General features: G+C 34.5%; 1 protein-coding gene across 1 annotated transcript; it reads left to right on the forward strand.

Annotated features, from left to right (window-relative positions):
* The first annotated feature begins 1,905 nt into the window (after nucleotides 1–1,905).
* LOC123548065 (uncharacterized) lies at nucleotides 1,906–15,202 on the forward strand. The gene is made up of 11 exons (XM_053524761.1): nucleotides 1,906–2,006; nucleotides 2,376–2,390; nucleotides 4,412–4,453; nucleotides 4,944–5,074; nucleotides 7,051–7,122; nucleotides 7,495–7,556; nucleotides 8,308–8,360; nucleotides 8,896–9,005; nucleotides 9,227–9,295; nucleotides 13,813–14,002; nucleotides 15,061–15,202. The coding sequence occupies exons 2-11, from the start codon at nucleotides 2,387–2,389 to the stop codon at nucleotides 15,120–15,122; spliced, it is 795 nt and encodes a 264-aa protein (XP_053380736.1). The 5' UTR covers nucleotides 1,906–2,006; nucleotides 2,376–2,386; the 3' UTR covers nucleotides 15,123–15,202.
* The last annotated feature ends 1,310 nt before the right edge of the window (nucleotides 15,203–16,512 follow it).

The raw sequence follows: 16,512 nt of genomic DNA on the forward strand, positions 1-16,512 counted from the left end.
CAACTCGCTTCTTTTTCCTTAGTATATCTTCCTGAGCTCAGTCGCAATAACGTGTTTACAAATGTTACAAAATATTCATAGCAATTTCAAAAACACGTTAATCAAAACATCCACTGAGTACACATTATAGCCGTAAACAATAGAAGCATAAGCAATCATTACAGGTATTTTCGCAAATAGATGACGAGTACTAAAACAAACAAAATAATTCAAATCAAATCTAATAGCTAAACCATTCTACTATGATTAGCTTAGCTAAATTTGTAACAAGAAGTATCTTTAAAAAAGATACACGGCCGCATTAGTCAATGCACACTTAAAGCTACAAAATGTGCATGCACTCTGCATTTTGACATACGATCGGTATTTATAAAGCAAAGACTGTAGTTTTTAAAGTTAAATTTTCATGTTTTTTTTTTATGTAGAACTTTTTTTACAGAACAAATATTTTACATCATAAATCTATTAAACTTTGACAAAAAATAAGACTAAAAAGGAAGAACCGAAAGGGTGTGTGTGAAATGACCATTTTTGAAATCGCCAAGGGATACGAAATGACCAAAATGGAGACGAGCTGACTTGGGGACTCGTTCTCCGTATCAGAGTGGCAAGTACAGCAGACTCAGTTTGAATGAGTCTGTTCAAGAGAGGTAACGAAATGTGCATCATCCTCACGCCCACTAGCACCAGCTTAAGCGGAACCCTATCATAGTAAAATTGAATGTTTTCCACATGATTAATGGTTGGCAAGACAGGTATTTTGAGAGCGCCCAAAAGCCGCAATGTCGCCCTAAAGCCGTAATATTGCCCCAAATGTATTTCGGCAAAGGTCTGTCGTTATATTTCTTTCTGACTAAGGGTCAAATTGTGTCTGAAGATAAGTTATCTTTAGTACCATATCTGAAAGACTTTAATACTTGAATATCCTTTATTTTACACTTCCTTGTAGAGAATATCAGCACTTCATAAACTCGATGAAAGCTTGCAGCAATTATCAATGCCTGGTCGAGTATTTAAAAAATAGGGGGAAAACTAAATACACATTTCGGTGGAGAATTGTCAGAAATCGTAGCCATTTTATTGTCGCATTAATTTATGCAGTGAAAAAAAATCACCAAAACACAAAAGACAAAAATGTAGATTTAGATCTTCGCCTTTTACATTATGGCATTACAATAAATATGCGAAAATCGCACCACAAATGGCAATGGAATTTCGTGCATTATCACACGATATACCTGTTAGCTTGGAATATCGCCATAACGTCCATTTACCTTATGGCCATACAATAAAAATGCGAGAATTGCAAGAGAATTAAGAATGGACTTTCGCATAATTTTCGCATTTTTATTGAATCTCAAAACGCACCACATAGATAAATGATAGAATCGAAAATTTATTTTCATAACTTTTTTTTTTACTTAAAAAGATTGAATCATTATCAAATTATTGATTAATTCAAAATACAGTTTCAACCAATACACTGAGAACATCATAATTTGGAGATACAGCCATATAACAAAGGGAGTTAATCAAAAGGGTTGCCTGTATATAAATACAGTTTATAGCTATTGCCTAATTTACATCCAAATTGTGCAGCTCTTTTTTAAAGGTATATTAGATCCAAATTTCAAATTCAAAAACATGAACAATTACTTCATATTGTTATTAACAAGTTTATGTGTATTATCAGTACTATGCATTAGGTTTAAAATAGTACACACTGTCTTTAAATTCATGGTTTTACAAAACTGCACTTGTTTGCCTCTGAACCACACTGTTGTTTTGAAGTTTTAACGGAATTGACCTGTATTTGTGTGACATATTATGAAGATTTTGCGTAAATGTCCAATTTAGAAAATTTCGTCTTTTTATGCAGACTTCTACATGAACTGTTGTCTTATCTATGTGAAAAGACACATGTTCTACCTCAGATATATAACTAGGAGACACTACGTATACAAGATAAGAAGGAGTTTACTGGTAACACTGCAGGAATACAGACGGTAAAGAGAAATAATTAATATAGTTTTAAAACAAGAAAAGTTACAAACAGAGTATTATTCAGTATTTCAGAATCAAACGGATACATAAAAATGGAAAAAATGTATTGAAAGTTTCATGTAATGCACTGAAGAACAAAAATTCATATTGTAAAGAATAGCTTAAATAAGGGAATATTAATTAAGAGTCAAGATCTCCGACTTCAAGGGACACTATCACTATCGTCCGCATTCGTAGCTTTTAAGAATATTTGTAAAAAGCATGCATACCTTATGTCACATTAATGAAAATATATCCTGTAATATATATTTCTAGTGTTTATTTTTTTAAATACATTTGAATATCTTTAGTGTCTTTTCTCTTTCATTTAGGGATCGCTGACATGTGTAAGTAAACAATATTTAAATTTCACATACTTAAAAAGGATACTTAAGACAGCATTTTAATATACTGGTATATATGAACTGTATATGATGTCTGTTTTCAAGAACATTTTGTAGGAAAATGTGGGTAGGCTTGGCTGGTTGCCCCCGCCCCATTCCCCTTGCTCCTCTCCCCCAACTTTGACATCGCACCTACGCCAGAGTTCAAAGCATAGTTTTAGGTATTTGCGTCGTGAATCATGAAGTTTTTCCAACTTTATCTAGTTAAATTACCTGAAGGCCGCAGGTATATTTGAATGCAACAAGTATAGCGTAGCACATGGGGAATATGGGTGATATCACGTGATTTTTTACCGATATGTGATTGGTTTATCGCATTTATGGAACGCCGTTTTCGCAATGCAGCTGGCAAGCTATATGATATATAGAGAAATGCTTGTGATCTGAATTCCTCATTCATTTTTTCATATAATTTATTCAAACTTTTAGCAATGATCAATATTGATACTTAGTTGTGCATAAGAGATGTTTTAAATGCTCTTTAAAGGTCCAATACTAAGGAAAGTGAACATTTTAATTTCTTTTAAAAAGCACAGAAACTATTTCATTTTATTGGAAAATGAAAGTTGGTATGTAGAAATTCGTAATAAATCGCAGTATATGTACAATTATTTTTCTATGAAGTATGAAGAAAGTTAAAAAGACCTGGGGGGTCATTCTGTCGATTCATTGAAATTTCAACATAATACACATACATTTCTTTGAGTTCCAAAGACCTTCTGTAAAATTTGACCTGCCAATCTTCATTATTTAGTGTCTTGCAGAAGTCTATGCACTGGCTATGAAAAAAATTGCCAACTCACTTTCCCTTAGTAATGGACCTTTAATTTCCTGGATTATGGTTTTGTGTTGTTTTGCTCTATATGCCAACGACGTCCTGGTGAAGGCATGAATCACATTTGTGATAGCTCTAGTAAAGTGTTTCAATAGTCAAGGAATGTGATGACCAGTTGAGCTAAAAGCTATGTTGTACATGAAAGGGAAATATAGTTATTTTTGCTAAAAAAATATGACTGTCAGAATTAGGAAATACCAAAGAGCTATAAAAATAAATTTAGATTAGATTAAAAATATATTATGTCCTGTTGCGATTCTGTGTATTTCATACTTCTTTGGAAATACATATTTCATAATTCTACTTGTAAAACATGTAGGATGGAGTAATATTTCCTACATTAAAGCGTAATGGTATGAAAAAAAAAACCAACCTCGCATTCACCCATATATTACTTTTTAGACTGTGGTCACACAAACATCAATAACAATTTCTTGTCTGTATAACTTCTGGCCGCAGGAAATCTTTCGACTTGTGATTATATTTGTAACATTCACTGTTTCAAACAGTGAGATTTTCAGTGAAAACTATTACGAAAGTACAATTGTACGCAAAAGAGTAGGAGTTATTACTGATCGGAAATTCAAGGCTTTCCAAAACGTAGAGAAAACACTAAATGAACATACAGATATGCACCCTGTCGTATAAAATTTAAAAGAGATATAAAAATGATTTTTTCATGTAATGCTATTACTTGTGACGTTACGTCATGAGTGTGAAGTTGCGAAAGAAAAATTAGTATAATGTAGTAAAAACCTTGAAATGACATGAAATGAAAAATAGAAAGTTTGCTTGTTTATATTTACTAGTAAGATGGAAATATCTTTCACTCGTAAAAACCCAGGTTTTCATGTTTATACTGTTTGATGCGCCACTCGTAAAAATATTACATCTAACATTCAATCGGTGGAAGACTGAGCCGCGCCATGAGAAAACCAACATAGTGCGTTTGCGACCAGCATGGATCCATGCTGTTCGTTAACGGTTTCTCTAATTGCAATAGGCTTTGAAAGCGAACAGCATGGATCCTGACCAGACTGTGCGCTATGTTGTTTTTCTCATGGCGCGGCTCATTTCGATCTTAAGACTGAAACAGACAATTCACTTTTATGTCTTTCTTTCTTTTTAGATAAACTCACAGTCTTCGTTATATCAGTATGTGCGTTCTCAGGTATGTAAATACTTCCATACTTCTTAACATTTTTTTCTTTTCATCCACATTTTAAATTCCAAATTTTGGCTGTTGAATGCATGCTTATAAAGTATTCTAATAAAACCATTACCTATATACATTTTTTTTTCAATAAATTATGTCTTGTATGTATGATCTTAGTAAATTGAAATAAATAACCTTGTTATAGCGACAGTTTTTAACTAGTATTTAAGGACAACAGTTGGGTGAATTTTGCAAAAAGCCGCGTGAAAAAAAACAACAAAAAACACCCTCTTATAGTGAAAATTCATGCATACGTCTGTGTATGTACACTTAACTGGTAATGTGTTTACTTACGCTCAAATCTTCACACTTTTTCCAAGTGACAGTCTTGTAAAAAATACAATCTGGTATCACATACAGCTGCTCTGATTTATTTCCACACGTGCTTAAGCTTTTTCTTGATGTTGAATTTAATGTTGTTATTGTTGACTTTTCTTTAAATCAGCGTACGCTCAGAACGCCACAACAGCATCCAGCGGCACAACACCCTCTAATATAATAAGATGTCGGCTATGTAATAGAGCTAACACCCTTTCAGATTGTAACAAACTTGTCACATGTGATAGTACTCTGGAGGTAAGTGTTGCGCATCCATAATGATAAAATCATATTCTTTTCCTTACACGTCCTGCATATCCCTGTTTCTCCTCTCGTCTTGTCCAACTACGTTTTCTTTATTTTTTGTTTCCTTAGTTATATCTTATATCCCGTCATTACTACCTTTTCCTTTCAATTATTGTCTAATGTGTCTTCTGATCCATCTTTTTCTCTTCTGTCTTCCGGTCCTTCTTCTTCTACTCTATCTTCTTCTGACTGTTACAGATTTTGATTTTTATCGGAACTGCTGCGTGTGTTCATTTTCATAACGATTGTTGCATCTGTTTATTAGTCCCCTGCTGGTTGAAAACCAGTTTCGGGGACTATAGACTTGTGCTTTTCCGCCCTTCCGTCCGTCCACAATTTCCCCATAATAAGACAATGTGCCATGCACAAGCTTAAAGGTCAATGTCACACTTGGCAGTGAAATGTTAACATGGCATGAATAAGGTCTGTTTCGTGCCAGGTCCAGAACTCTAACATCCATTAAGGGGTTGCAATATTACTTGGCAGAAATGTTCCCAATAACCAGATGACGTGTCAAGCGCAACACCCAGAACCCTAGCTTAAAGGTCAAGGTCACACTTGAAGATCAAAGGTCAAAAGTGTTTTTTTTCCTGGCCGGTCCATAATTTTGTCGTGCAAAAAGGATTTAAATATCAGTTGGCACAAATATTCCCCTGGATGAGACAACGTGCCTTGCGCAAAACCCGGATCCTTAGCTAAAAGGCCAAGGTCACTTTTACAAGTCAAAGGCCAACAGGGCTTTTTTTTCCTGTCCGGTTTGTAGCTCAACAATCCTGATAGGGATTTTAATATTACTTGGCACAAATGTACCCGCTGAAAAGTCAATGTGTCATGCGCAACACCCAGACCCTAACTCAGATGTCAAGTCACACTTGGAGGTCAAAGGTCGATAGGTTTTTTTCTTCTGTATGTTCAATAACTCTGTCGTCCATGAAGGGATTTTAATATCACTTAGCATAATTGTTTCCATACTAAATGAGACAACGTCGTATCCCTAACTCAAAAGTCAAGGTCATTGTCAAAGGCCAAAGGTCAATAGGATTTCTTTTCCTTTTTTGTCCATAACTCTGAAAATGATATTTTCCTGTCCAGTCTGTAAAATATTATTATTACTATTATTATTATTATTATTACTATTATTATCATACCACATTTATATAGGACTCTTTTCATACAAAATATATGTGCATTCAAAAGTGCTTTACAAAGACATTAAAGAACTCATACAAACATATATATATATATATATATATATATATATATATATATACATGTAACTACATTGGTAAAAGATTAAAAGGAATAGTAAATTAAAACTTAAATCACATTACATACACTATTAAAGGAGAGCAATCCTTTTCTCAACACGAAACAAACCTTTTATGATTTTGTTATAGTTTTGTTTGTTTGTTCGTTTTGGGTTCCACGCCATTTTTCAACAGTATTTCAGATTTTGTTATTTTATATAATATGTGTGAAAGAGATGTACTTTCAAAGATTTTTTAAAATCACGCAGCGAGCTTGAATCTCTGATGCTTGCTGGGAGGGCATTCCAAAGTTGCTTGAAACTTCTGTCACCATACTTTACTGTTCGACACCTCGGAACAACCAAAGACACTGGCCCATTTGCCTACGAGGCTTGTACACGTTCAGCATATCAATAATGTACTTGGGAGATTCATTGTTCATGGCCCAAGATTTTGAACTCAATTCGGTGCTAAACCGGAAGCCAATGCAACTCCTTCAGGACTGGTGTGATGTGATTGTATCGCGGAGTCTTGGATATGATGGTTTACATAAGCTCATGTGTCATATGGATCCAATTTAAAAACAAAATTAATGTTGATGTATTTTCTTCAGAATTACTTAGGACTGTAACAAGTGTTTCTTTTTCATTAGGACTGTAACATGTGTATCTTTTTCATTAGGACTGTTTTATGGACGAGTTGATTACAGATCAGCTTACGGTGGTGTACGTAGGTGGCTGCAGAGCGAAAGACGTAAGTTTTCTTTTCCATTTATTTTTTGACCATATAAAATAAACAATTATTAAAAGTTAAATTCTCTAAGACGCAGCCGAGAAAATAAATGCACTTTTGCCAAGATCATATACATCTAGCGAACAATGAGAGTTGTAAATTTTGATTCTGTAGTCTCACCCAGGTCATATGATAAAAAAAACCAACTCTATCTTCAGATATTAAGCTGGAACAGAAACATTACTGTTTCAGTGATTTTTTTTTTTGTCAAATACTTAAAATGTTAAATGTGAAATTCTCATAAAATTGAACACTATCTCAGTTTTATGACGTAGTAACACATTCACATGACATTGAATTCCTTATAATCGCAAGGTGATTATTACTTTGTAGGTATGTAACCAGTCGGGAAGAAAGAGGAGAGGGAGGAGAGGCGATCTAGTAGCTTGCTCAAGGTACTCAACTTTTTTTTATAAATGTGTATTCTATATATGGTTAGTTACTACAAGATACCAAACCCTTCAAAAGCATCAACTTTCGACTCGGGTATATATGTGATTCCCGGCTTTGTAGCTTATTTACCAGTCCAGACCAATTAAACTAGAATGTTCTAGTCAAAAAGTTGATGCTTAAGAAAGGTTTGGTATCTTGTAGCAATTTAACAAACTAAATTTGGTAATTTCTATTCTATCGACAAAAATAATCTATATGGACTCACATTAAACCTCTTAGGTATTTTTAAATCAGGTTTTAATTCATTTGAACTAAAATTATACTTACTTTTTGGTATAAAAAAAAATTAAAAATATGTAAAGTTTATGAAGGTTTACAAGGACTTAGAAACAAAGGAAAGTAACTCAAACTATTAGAACCCCAGGTATCTGCGATTATGACAAGATTAGGTTCAACGAATGAATAGGCTTACATTGTACTTGGTTCAAAGTGTCCCCCAGTGTCGAAACTTTCCCCCAAACGTCTGCGGGTAGTTTTTCAAAATAACTTTTTCAGACACTATCTGCAGTAATCATTTTATTGCTGAACACCCCGAGTAATATAAAGAAGTTATTCCATGTTTCGGCCACGAGTAAATGCGCATTTTGTTAGATCAAATGAAGAAGTAGTTTGCGATAAAAACTGAAGTAATAAAACCAGTAAGAGCAAAAATAAACTGAAAAAAACCCACAAAAAACAACAATCATTTTTCAGGTGTTGTGATTTTGACGAGGACTGTAACAAACGTCTTTGTGGCATAAAAGATGGTAAGATAAGTATCCTATTGTCAAACGCCTGAACGCGCTTGTAACTGGTTTATTTTCATACGTGAAATCATTCATTAACAGAACTTCAAGAAGCTGCGTTTGAGAAGTTAGTCAAATGCACGTCACTTTCTAAATCGAGGGTTGAATGCAAAAATAGCTTCTTTATTTATACGCACTTTAAATAGACCGCTTTCGCATTCACTACTTGATATATAAGTTACTTGATATACAAGTTAAAATATGACTCCGGAAGGGTAAATCATAGGGTCGAGTCGCGTTACCGAAGTCGACTGTTCTGATCAGTTGGGTAAACAAGCTGCTTTTCAAATTATTGGAAAGAAATCAGTATCAATTGGATATACAAACTTGAAACACGACCAGCATAGGACTGGCACATATTTGTTGTTTTAAAGTAGATATACCTCAAATCTTTCAGAAAGAATACGATTCAGAAAGAAAAAAATGTAAAAATACAAAAACTTAAATCGATTTTCTATTTTACATTTGATTGTGCAGTAATCTGCCTTCTTTTCAGATACTATAAACTCGTCTCAATGTTATTCTTGCGATCACAGAACTTCCGAGCAATCTGAAGTGAAGGACCCCAAGAAATGTGTCACATTAGACACGTGCCAGCCCAACGAGGTATAGTTTTAGTGTAGACGTACCCATTCCAGTATCAAATAGTTTGCTTTGTTTCTTTAATTCTATTCTCATTAATCAGGATTGAAGAAAGTTTTGGAAACTGTTTATTTTGCAATTTACTTTTAATATAAAAATACATATCATTTTTCTGTTGTTTATTTTCCAAAAGAAAAAAAAAAACAATTTGTATTCGTGTATAAATGTGTTCAGTTGTACTACAGATGTGTTACGCCAACCAGGCCGACATTGGCGGCAAAGACTCGTTCTTCTATGGTTGTATGAGCAAACTGGTAAGTTTTTAACTCTAGTTCATTCTTAATGGGTCAGTCACACTACATCGTATAGCGTTAACGGACTCCAAACGTATAGAAAAATTGCGACAGAAAGTGATCCGGTGACGAAATGGGGAGCATAAAACGGACAAAACACATAATGACCGCAAGATCAACCCATATACAGCACGAACAACGTTCAATAAACGGACATCACCGTACTAGAAACGGACTTGTAACGCGTAAAACGTAAGCGCAAGTATTGTCAGTTATCGTCCGTTGAACATACGTTACATCCGTTGCATGTCCGGTAGTAGTCCGGCCGTGAATCAGGTTTACCGGACAAGAACGGATGCGAACAGGACAAGTACAGAACTTGGAACGCACGAGTAACAAACAAAACACATACCAGCGCATTGCTACCGTACATCTAACGGACAACTTTGTCCGGTGGTGTACGTTCCAAATTTTGAACACGTTCAAAACCTTCCACCGGATAGAACGAACATCGCCGGACAAGGAGCACAGGCGCCGCATGAGAAACGGAGAAGAAACGCATGCGAACGAACACGGACGGATTGTGTTATACGTTGGACGTCCGTTAACACTATATACGGTGTAGTGTGATTGACCCATAAGAGCAGAGAGCTATAAGCGTCGACAAGTAGGTACGCTCGGCCAACTTTAGCTTCGTATGTGTGTAAAACCTTTAGCCTGCTAAATTTCTAAAATGGACTGGTCTATCATTCAATTTGGGCAATACCATTTATTATTCAAAGAGGTGTTCACGGAAAATTTGCTGACTGAATAGCGAACAGGCTGATCATGGTCTGCACTGGTCGCAAAGACAGAATCACTTGCGGTCGACAGGCTAAAGGTTAAGTATCACATAGAGGGTGTTTTTTTCTAATTAGATTTCCTTATAAATACAAATGTATATATCAAAACATTTCAGTATTTTTTTTTATTTATTTTTGATACGAAGGCATGTTAAACTTACTGACTAGGTATGCTTTTTACATCATTGAAATGCTCTAAAGTACAGTAAAGTGTGATATTGTGACCTTTGAGTAAATCAAATTGCAAGGTTACACTCTTCTCTACTATCATCATTCGAAAATAATGTTATACTTTACAAAATCGTTATCACGCAACACAAAACTTTTAAGCACTTTATGTGTATTTTTTCTCTACGTAAAGGACCATAGCCCTGGTCTAGCTGAGTGTCATCCCAAAGAGAACACCAGGTGCACAACTTCATTTGTGCAATGGAGATAAACTCTGCAAAATCCAAAGTAATGTATGTTGCATCAAAACATAAAGTCAAGCAAGTATGTGACGATCCTCCAGTTATTCATTTCAGAGATGAAACTGCAGTACGAAAGAAAAGTTACTCGGCGTTACTATTGAAAATGATTTGTCTTGGAATACACATGTTGATAATATTTTGAAAAAAATGCAATTCACTTTTATACCTGTTGTCTCGCATCAAAGTATATCTTTCTGTACATATGAGGAAAATGTTCTATAACTCTTACATACTGCCTCACTTCGATTACTGTTGTGTAATATGGGGAAGCTGTTCTAATTCATTAGAAGACAAAATTGTTAAGTTTCAAAAAAGAGCAGCTCGCTTAATTCTTAATAAAGACTTCGATACCCCTTCTGCTGAATTATTACGAGAATTAAACTGGATGACTTTTCCGGAGCGGGTAATATTTCAAAAAGCAGTTTTAATGTACAAAAGTCTAAATGATCAAGCACCTATTTACCTCAGAAATTCATTTACATTCAGCTGTGATATACATGACATACATGCTCGAACTTTGAGGTCAGATTCTAATTTGCAGCTTTACCTTCCTCGACCGAAAACTGAACTATTTAAAAAAAGTTTTACATATTCTGGTGCTGCTATCTGGAATTCCTTACCAAGTCATATAAAAAGAGCATCATCAGTAAGGCAATTCAAATCACTATACATAGCTTGGCGCAACACACAATCATAATATTTAATAATTATAATATTGCACTTCGTATAGTTAAAGTATAAACAAAATACTGGTATTTAAATGCACTTGTCTGTCTTCTATATGTTGCAATGTACCATGTAAATATTTTAGATGTATATGTTATGTATTGTTTTGAGGGCCTCATGGAAGATTGATGTTGTTCGTCAAATGAGTTTTCCTCGTTAAATAAAGGCTTTATTATTATTATTATTATTATCATTATTATTACTTGCTTTATATTAATCCTCTAATGTTTTCTGACTCTAGATCAGTACATGTTGATGTACATGGGGTACGATCTTTTAATTTTTGACTTAAGTCAAGTGCCATAACTCTGGTCATGCAAAGTGAAATAAAAAAAAACTGAGGTACAGAAAATTAATACTCCGATATGGTTCTATGACTCTAGGTGAAATAGTTTTAAGATATATACAATATAAACATTTTAGCACTCTATGTGTATTTTCACCAAGTCTATTACACTGGTTTGGCTGTGTAAAATCCCAACAGAACACAAGGTGCGCAATTTCACATGCTATATAACAATCCCCTAATATTTTATGACTCTAAGTCAAAAACGTTTTGAGATATGTGCGACACAACTTTAAGCTTTCTTATGCATATTTTGACTATGTCAAGGGTCATAACTCTGACTGAGTGATATCTCTAACAAAACCCCAGGTGCACAACTTCACATGCTCAATGATATGCCTGTTCTGTTTTAATCTTGGGTCAAGTACTTTTTGAGATACATGCGACATAAACTTAGGCCCTTTTTAGCTCACCCGAGTATTGCTTAGGTGACTTATTGTGATCGCTCTATGTCCGGCGTCCAGCGTCTGTCGTCTGTTCACACTTAGATAATGTATGCAATAGAGACTGCATTTTTTTTACTTGATCTTCATCTTCCTGCAAGTTTGATCCTAAGGATTGCCTTGATGAAATTTACGTCGAGTTTGAATATTGGTTATTTGGTAAAAAACTAGGTCACTAGGTCAAATTAAAGAAAAACCTTGTACTTAGTATATGCAATAGGGACTGCATTTTTCGCTGGATCTTCATGAAATTTGATCAGAATGTTTGTCTTGACAAAATCTAGGTCATGATTGAATATGTTTTATCTGAGGTCAAAAACTAGATCACCAGGTTAAATCAAAGAAAAACTTTGTGTACGCAATAAGGGCTGCATTTTTCACTGGAATTTGATCAGATTGTTTGTCTTGATCAAATGTAGGTCAAATTCGAATATAGGTCATCTGGAATGAAAAACTAGGTCACTCGGTCAAATCAAAGAAAAAATTGGTGTGTCCAATAGGGGCTATATTTTTCATCTGATTGCATGAAACTTGGTCAGAATGTTTGTCTCCATGAAATCTGGGTCACATGATCACCAGGTCAGTTCAAAGGAAAATCTGGTTTACATACTAGGGGCCACATTTTTTATTCAATCTTCATAAAACTTGATCAGAATGTTTGATATTGTGAAGTTTAAGAAGATTTTGAATCTGGGTCTTGTGATGTCAAAAACTATGTCACTAGGTCAAATCAAAGGAAAAGCTTGTTTACACTTTAGAGGCCATTTTTTTGCCCCAGTCTTCACGAAACTTTGTCAGAATATTTGTTTCTATGAAATCTTAGACGCGTTCTAATCTGGGTCATGTGGGGTTAAAAACTAGGTCACTAGGTCAAATAAAATAATGTTTGTTTACACTCAAGAGGTCATTTTTTGGGTCCAATTTTAATGAAAGTTGGTCAGAATATTTGACTCCATGAAATCTCGGAGGGGTTAAAAATTTGACCATGCAGTTTCAAAAACAAGGTCACTAGGCCAAATCGAAAAAAATATTGGTTACACTCTAAAGGCCACATTTTTGCTCCAATCTTCATGAAACTTGGTCAGAATGTTTATCTCTTTGAAAAATCGGAGTTTGAAACTGGGTAATGTGGTGTCAAAAACTGGGTCACTAGGTCAACATGTTTACACTGTTATGGTGTGTTACTCAGGTGAGCGACCTAGCACCATCTTGGTCCTCTTGTTATGCATATATGTGACGAAGTCAAGGGCCAAAACTCTGGTCTGCCTATACGAGATCCAAATTATAACATCAGGTACACAACTTCTCGCGCTGAATGATAAACCCGTGAGACTTGATGGCTCTGTTTCGAATACTTTTTGAGATACGCACGACAAAAATGCGGATGGACAGACAGACGGACGGGCAAGGGCAATTCCGGGGCAATTCCAAGTGCCACCCCTACCATTTTTAGAGGGTGGGGGGGGGGGGGGGGGGGAGGACACAAAAATAAGGCATTTATTTGATCACAAGTGACACAAAAATTTATTTTATTCTCTAATAAACATGAACAGCTCAGTTGTAATTCATATTGTATGGTTATACAAGTATACAGAAAGAGCGATATTTTCATAGTGTCCGGAATTCAGAAATAGAATTACAGAATAACTAACAACTTTTTATTCGGTTTCATGGTTTTCTCACGTCTTTTTATATATTTTAATATCTTCAGCGATGCGGAATTCTCATGCGACAAGCATACGAATATTATAGGGTCTGTACGGCCAACGACACTGCGCCGCTTCAGCCTGGAACAACACAGGCTGAATATTGTGGAAACATTGGCAAACGATCAACAGATCTATGTCATTCCTGCTGCGATTACGGCGGTTGTAACTACGGAACATGTCGAGAATTAAACGGTACATGTATACTTTTTTCTGCTTAAGGTGGTGTTGAAGATGATATGCAGGCGTTTTCTTCATGATGTAGTTGTGAACTTTGATAATTATTCTTAATTGAAATAAACTGGAATAACCCGTTTTGTTTACCGAACTTGACTACTGAGATATGAAGTATGAACAATCGTCAATTGGAAAAGAATTTGGAATTTTATTTTTAAAAAATGGTGGTAAATACTAATAAACTTTGATAATGTGGCAGTTGACCTAAATCCAATCGACACTGAATATTTTCCAATACAGGTAAATCCAATATTTGCTTTACAATAGATCTATGACGGATTATCTTTGAACATCCCTGGACATATTGGACTCAACTGCCACATTATCAAATTTATTAGTATGAGGTTAGCATTAATATTTTATGGTCTTTTATGGTAATTGCATAGACTTTTTCTTTTTAATGGCCAAAGACAACATGGTGTAAATTCACTTGAAAATAATCATTTGATGATATGTCCATTCATGGCAATGTACGTGCTGTGTTTTGTTTTAATTAAGGCTATGCCAGTATGGACATATTTCTAATAGAAAACTATTACTGGGAAATTTCTTTGTAGTACGATGACTAACCAAGATTTGTAACTTTTTTTTATAGTATAAGGCGTAAAAAATGTTTGTTTCCGGTATCCCGAACTACCCTAAATTTTTGGCCCGACCCTTAATGTTCTTATGGGCTTGGAGAATGTTTTTTTCTCAACTTTTTTAACAAAAAATTGCAAACCTGGACTTATTTTGCTTTAAACATGTTCAGTGATGTTAGAAATCAACTTATTGATGCTCTAAAGGCATAACCCCATTATTTGTATTCATTATTTTACACAAAAATAATTTCCGAAAAGTCTCACTTAATTAAAAAAATTCAAAAAAAAAAAAAAAAAAAAAAAAAATAACTGACATACCAACACTGATTTTTTGAGCATGTGACCGGGAACAGATTTTTTTTTCGGCCTAAACACTTTAAATTTGAGCATTATTAATTTATTATACTGTTTTCAACATCTTCATTTCATTTTCAGAACGGGTATTTACACTGGCATTTAATGGGAAGTTCGACTTGAACACACTGAAACCTACATAAATATCATAAAGGAGCTGTTGCATGTATATGCATGTCATTGACATTCTTTTCTAGAAGAAAATAAAGTAGTACATATAGTACTGAAAGGAGTTTTTAATTTTTATTATAGTCAATTTTACCACAAAATACTATATAAGAAATAAATGTGTGGTTTTTTTTTTTGTTTTTTTTTTTACATTCCTCTAAAATTATTTACCATAGACCCTAGTCTCCAAACTTTGGTTTCTATAATTATTATACATGTAATTGGTCAATAGTTGTACAATGGCATGCAGAAGGGGGCGTGACTGTTTTTAACCTGCTCTTAACATCACACATATTCTTGAAACATATTATTACTTTGTTCATATTCTTTTAATAGTAAAACTACTTTTAATATAGATAACAAGTGAATGAAGTATTGCCATGCAATACAAAGTCCCCTACTGGAAGGCACCTAATTTTCTCTTCTGCAGTATAACATAATGAACTGATATCTGTCAATGATGTATAAACAATATTGTACTATATATACAATATAATATAACAAAGCACTTGGATTAAAATTTGCATATATAAAAACGTACAGTTGTTTTCATTTGGAATTTTTTTTTGGCCGATTATACAAAAAGTTATCATAAAAGATATTTATAGTAACAACAAAGTGAAATTAACCCTAAAAAAAAAATCTATAAAATATAAGTCCACAAAAAACTCTTTACCAGGTAGAGATAGATCAAAATACACCTAAAATTTGGATGTACCGTGCATGTTGTCCCACAGAAAAGTGGTCTCAATTTTTCCCTACGGCCAGTAATAAAAAAGTTACAATATAATCTATTTATAGTAAAAACAAAGGGACATAATTCTAAAAAAAGGTGTGCCTCATAGTGGTGAACATTTCTGCCATTAAATTAGTTACATCAAAATCCCTCCATGCATGAAGAAGAAATGTTCGGACAAAGTCATCCTTGAATTTGACCTTTAACCTCTTAGTATGACCTTGACCTTAGACCTAGAGCCGGGGCTTTGCGCACAACATCTTGTCTCATCCAGGGAAATGTTTGTGCCAACTGATATTCAAATCCTTTTTGCATGACAAAGTTATACACCGGACAGGAAAAAAATCCTATTGACCTTTGATCTCAAAGTGTGACCTTGACCTTTAAGCTAGGGTTCTGGGTGTTGCGCTTGACACGTCGTCTCATCATGGGGAACATTTATGCCTAGTAATATTGTAATTCCTTGATGGATGACAAAGTTCTGGACCGGACAGGAAAAAAAACCTATTGACCTTTGGCCTCCAATTGTGACCTTGACCTTTGAGCTAGGGGTCCGGGTTTTGCGCATGACATGTTGCCTCATCATTATGCACATTTGTGCTAAGTAATATCAAAATTCCTTCATGGAT

This window comes from Mercenaria mercenaria, chromosome 15, assembly GCF_021730395.1.
Source record: "Mercenaria mercenaria strain notata chromosome 15, MADL_Memer_1, whole genome shotgun sequence".
Taxonomy (NCBI): domain Eukaryota; kingdom Metazoa; phylum Mollusca; class Bivalvia; order Venerida; family Veneridae; genus Mercenaria; species Mercenaria mercenaria.